The 5,660-nt window shown below is 39.3% G+C and overlaps 1 protein-coding gene across 1 annotated transcript; it reads left to right on the plus strand.

Annotated features, from left to right (window-relative positions):
* Nucleotides 1-2,164: 2,164 nt before the first annotated feature.
* Nucleotides 2,165-4,894, plus strand: LOC132405552 (protocadherin gamma-C5-like). The gene has a single exon (XM_059990451.1). The coding sequence runs from the start codon at nucleotides 2,165-2,167 to the stop codon at nucleotides 4,547-4,549; it is 2,385 nt and encodes a 794-aa protein (XP_059846434.1). The 3' UTR covers nucleotides 4,550-4,894.
* The last annotated feature ends 766 nt before the right edge of the window (nucleotides 4,895-5,660 follow it).

The raw sequence follows: 5,660 nt of genomic DNA on the forward strand, positions 1-5,660 counted from the left end.
ATCCCATGCATTGTACACAAAACTGCCCTGGTAAAAGACGAGAAATGAGCAGATACGAACGCAGAGAGAGAGTAACTAACGAAACGCTTACCTCCCTCAAGTCTGATGAGCCAAAGCCACTTGAATAACTTCTATCGGCCCCATATAATGAATCCCTCTTGTTGATTCATCGTTCCACAACTCAGCGAAACTGTCACGAAACTCTGCTTTAAAATCTGAGTCTCCGTCCTGGCCCTTTCACGCACTCCACACGCTGATTGTTCAACTTATATGAACCTGTCATGTAAACGCGAAACTGCTTCAACAATTGGTGAAATCAATAACGTTATGTTCGAATCAGTTGATTAGGTTAATAATAATAACAGCAATACAAGCATATAGAAGAAAATACTTACCAATGGAAGAGCATGATTTATCCCTATGCCTCTCGTGTTTTTTCCAGCTTGAGCTGAAAATAAGTATAAGTGCAATAATAATAATTAGTAGTAATAGTAGTAATTGTTTCAGAACTCTATTTGTGTGTATGCAATTCCGATAAGAAGCACACCCCTCTAAACTTCGATGAAAACACAACGCAGAATATTGAAGAAGCTATCACTGCAGATGTAAAAGTTAACCAAAAGAAGAACATTACCTCCATGGAAGAAATCCAACCGCACGAGCTGAGCTGACAAGATGTCGACAAGTAAGTATCGAACGCATGTTTCTGAGTTGGAGATGTCTCGCCAGAAAAAGAGGTGTTCCTTAGCAATACAGGACCACGCAAATGACACAAGAACTTCAATAAAATATTATAAAATACAAAGAATTTCAATTGGGCAATTGCAAAAAAAAAAATCCCAAGAGCACCCAGAAACAATCCAGTACATTACAGGATCCTAAAACAATATATCTCGGTCCGATTACACAGGTACAATCATCATTCACCAAAAATTTCTTTTAAGATACGCATTTAGAAAAGACACCATACCGTACTATAAATATAAGCCTTATTAAGTTTTACAGTTATGAGTACTGCAAAATATATTACAGATAGAACAAACCATAATAACTGTCCAGATACAAAGTTACAGGATAAGCCAGCAAGAACAACTTACTTAATAAATATAACCATTTGAAACACACATAACATACATATATTAATAATTGAATAACACCAAATATGTGCTGAATTACAAAAAGTGAAATTGGAATACTCTAGCATCATTGCAAAGCATTAAATAGTTATCTATATCTATACGACAATATCTATATAAATCTCCAGAATGTCACAATATAAAACAGTATAAATGCCTGGAAGTTCGTAGTAATTGAGAAATGGGTGTGCTTTGATGTGCCCGTACATCAGGTTTTACTAGCTGAAACTGAGGAAAAATAAAATTAGAAATGTTTTAATAATAATAATAACAACAACAAAATCTATTTTCAAATATACTGGAAATTGCTAGGGTCTAACAGACGTGCCCTTGTAACCCAGTAGTCTTTTTTTTCTAAATAGTAGATTGAAAAGTGTTATTATTTCGGGAGAGTGGAACTACACCAGCCTTTCCACGAAGACAACTCTCTAGCATAGTTCCTTGGTGCAGCTCATCTCACTGATTAACTGAACAAATCAACTCTCATGGTGGGATAGGAGGAGCAACCAAATAATTAATCTCATTGTTTCATAAAAATATTGATGGAACCTATTTGTTCCTCATGGCATGCATAGTGAGTTAGTCGGTCGTGCTGAAGTTACCTCCGATATGGCAACATAACGTTATTGTTATAACTGACGGATTAAATGCTGAACGTAATACCCATTAGAACATTTTTCTCTGCAAGAACATTTTATGGTTGTACACCATTAATTTTTTAGAGTAACAGTACAGCTTTAAGAATTGTTGTTGTAATTGTCGAAAGGAACTGGTTGTGTCGCTGTGTACCAATGAGAATCTCAAATAGGCAGAAAGATCCATTGCCCCTCCTGCAGTCTGAATAAAAGAACAGAGTCGACAAAAAAGAGGATCGTTGCGAGCATTTGGATTATGGAGTGAGGCAGAAGCAGAAGAATATCCTGCCTGCTTAGATTATGTCTTTATCTGCGTGTGTTTGCATTTCGTAACAAAGGCAGTGTTACGGATAAATGAAGGCCAGGTTTTATAATTTAATCGAATGCGGAACAATGGCCTGCGTATCGAGGTTAAGCTTCACTGCAATTGCTTCCATTTTTATCGTATGTTCTCTGGATCTAATTTCAGGGCATATTAGCTATTCTATTCCTGAGGAAATGAAAGAAGGGTCATTTGTTGGGAATATCGCTGAAGATTTGGGATTGAATACTCTGCAATTGTCAGCTCGTAAATTTCGACTGAGCTCTGATGACGGAGGGCGGTACATGAAGGTTAGTTTTGATAATGGGGTTTTGTCTATTCGTGAAACAATCGACCGGGAACGTATTTGTGGGCAAACGGATAAATGCACTATCCCATTCGAAATAATGCTAGAAGATCCGTTGGAGGTGTTTCACGGGGAATTGGTGATTCTTGATGTGAATGACAACTCACCCACCTTCCGGGAGAGCCGCATTGACTTGCAGATATCCGAAGCCATTCCACCTGGAGTACGATTCCCTCTCGAGAACGCCGAAGACCCCGACATTGGAATAAATAATGTTGTCGACTACGCAATCAGTTCGAGTGAGTACTTTAGTCTAAAATCACGGAGAACCGATGAGGGCATTGTAATTGCCGAGTTGCTGTTAGAGAAATATTTAGATCGAGAACTACTGTCATCTTTTCAGCTGGTGCTTACGGCTACGGATGGCGGAATCCCTCAGAGATCAGGAACGGCCCGGATTTTCATTAACGTAGTCGATATCAATGATAATCCACCTGTATTCGAGAAAGATGTTTACAAAGTTAGTATAAGTGAAAAAGCACCTAAAAGCAGTTTGGTGATGAAAGTTAAAGCAAATGATTTGGACGAAGGGCTGAATGCTGATTTGACATATTCTTTTAGTGGACTTACTTCACAAAGAGTGCATGGTGTGTTCATTTTGGTCCCAGAAACTGGAGAGATTGAAGTTGAAGGGCCTTTAGATTTTGAAGGAACAAACAGTTATTCACTCGATATTCAGGCTGTTGACCACGGGTCTCCTCCGATTACAGGATACACCAAAGTGTTGATTAAAGTTATTGACGTTAATGATAACGCACCCGAGATAAAAGTGACGTCAATCACGAATCAAATTCCGGAAAATGCTCCACCTGGATCTTTCGTAACATTAATCAATGTTATTGATCGTGACTCTGGACAGAATGGACAAGTTAGCTGCAAGATACCAAAGGACGTCCCTTTTAGGCTGCAAACGTCATCAACTAATTATAAGTTAATTACAAGTGAAAGGTTGGACCGTGAAACGGAGTCCGAGTATTCAATACACGTTTCAGCCTGGGATTCTGGGTCACCTTTCCTGTCAACAAATAAAACCATCTATATTACAGTTACTGATATAAATGATAACGTCCCACGCTTTGCTGAACATTCTTATAACGTATATGTGGCCGAAAATAATGCTCCTGGCGCTTCTATTTTCACAGTGACAGCATCCGATCCTGATCTGGAGCAGAATTCTTATGTATCGTACTCCATTCTGGACAATCATCTCCAAAACTTCCAAGTGTCAACATACCTCAGGATTAACTCCATGAACGGCACCATTTACGCCCTGCGCTCTTTTGACTATGAGGAACTGAAACGTTTTCAGATCCATGTGCAAGCCCGTGACGCTGGAGTGCCCCCACTGAGCAGCAGCGCTACTGTGAATGTCATCATCCTGGATCAAAATGACAATGCGCCAGTGATTGTTTCACCTTCAGAACAGAGTGGATCAGCAGCCGTGGAAATCCTTCCCCAATCAGCAGGTCAGGGGTACTTGGTCACCAAGATAATATCCACAGATGTAGATTCTGGTCAGAACGCGCGGCTGGGTTACCGCATGGTAAAATCTACTGATCCCAGTTTATTTATCATTGGTCAAACATCTGGTGAAATCAGAACACAACGCAAGATCGTGGAGGCTGATCTCACCACACAAACTTTAGTCATCTTGGTGAAAGACAATGGACAGCCAAGCCTATCTAGTACGGTTACTCTTCACATTACAATTTTTCAGAATACCAGTGAAACTCTCACTAAAAACAGTAATATAGTGAAGAACCCCGAATACTTATCTGAGATAAATCTTTATTTATTGGTTATTTTCAGTTGCACATCTATTGTCTTTCTTCTGATTATCATTGTGTTGATCGGGATCAAGTGTAAACAGGACAGAAATAAATCCCAAGAGTGTACTTCCCCCAGTTATTACTACAAACGTGGAGATATGCAAGACACATTTAATAGAAGATCTGCAATGGAGGAAACTTTACGCTATCCCGGTACTGATCAGGTCGTCTGCATGCCAGGACTGCCACAATACTCGGTCTGTCTCTCTCCAGAATCAGCTAAAAGCGATTTCCTTTTCTTGAAGCCTTGCCCCCCTGCCAGCTCTCAGGCTCAATCCTAAATTACAGTGATGCGTAACATTAACGTTTACCGAGCTTATATATGTTTCTTTCTGTTTATATTCTGGTATATGGTTTCTTAGTGTAAAGCACCTGTATTTCAGAAAGTATTTCCTTTTTTGCAATTATTTGGCTTTCTGTTGAAGAGAAGTATAGTTGTTAATGATAGACAAAAATGAAATGTTCAGTGCCAGAATCTAACCATCTGGGAGTGGCATCTTATTAACTGTCATGGAACCTTTACAAATAGGTAGTTATGGAATATGCTTTGTAAATAAGGATCATCGTTTCGGGATTCGGATGTATACTTGCTGTGCTGTTAAATGAGAATTGAGATAAAGAATACTTTGGCGCATTGAAATACATTACAGATGGCGATCACGATGAATTCAAAGAATAAAACAAGAAACCTAAATGCAGATGTGGGCTCTAGATGAAACAATATACTTCAGGCACTCAGCACTTCAGTCTGGGCCTGTGGAAAAGGGAATGGTTTTCTTCCTTTCACATCCAATACTGTTAGTCAGAACAGGTATAAGGAATAAAGAATTTCCTGCTGAAATTACAGAGCAGACGATTCAGGGATGTGTGGAACGAAGAGATATTACTGGTATGGTTAGTTATTGGGGGAAATTGGAATAAGATTCTGATACGTTTACTTTCTGTCTGTATAATGTACTGCTAATAACAGGGATCTAAATTACGACAGGCCGTCACGAAGTAGTTAGTTCGTAATCAACTCTCATCTTTTCTCCTCCAAGAAAGATGAAGAAGTCTCGAAGCTTACTACTTTCCACTTCCCGTTTTCAGAGTGAATACAATTTATGGCGCTGGCTTCCCCAAAGCAAATTTTGTCTTCCAAAGCTGCGCTCCTTCATGACTTCCTGCTTGTACTTCGCTATCGAAGAGCAACTCTTCATTTTTGACACGTTCACAAGAACGGCAGGAGATGCAAAGCAGGTCCCTTTTTATCCCCTCTTTTGCCACAGTGCAATGATCTCTTTTTTCAGGAAGAACTGATTATTATGCCAAACTTCGAACCTAATCTAGAAATGTGTTTTAAATTGAATAAATCCCCGTACCCCGGACCAGTATTTGCTGGGATATTGCTGA

This window comes from Hypanus sabinus, chromosome 15, assembly GCF_030144855.1.
Source record: "Hypanus sabinus isolate sHypSab1 chromosome 15, sHypSab1.hap1, whole genome shotgun sequence".
NCBI classification, from domain to species: domain Eukaryota; kingdom Metazoa; phylum Chordata; class Chondrichthyes; order Myliobatiformes; family Dasyatidae; genus Hypanus; species Hypanus sabinus.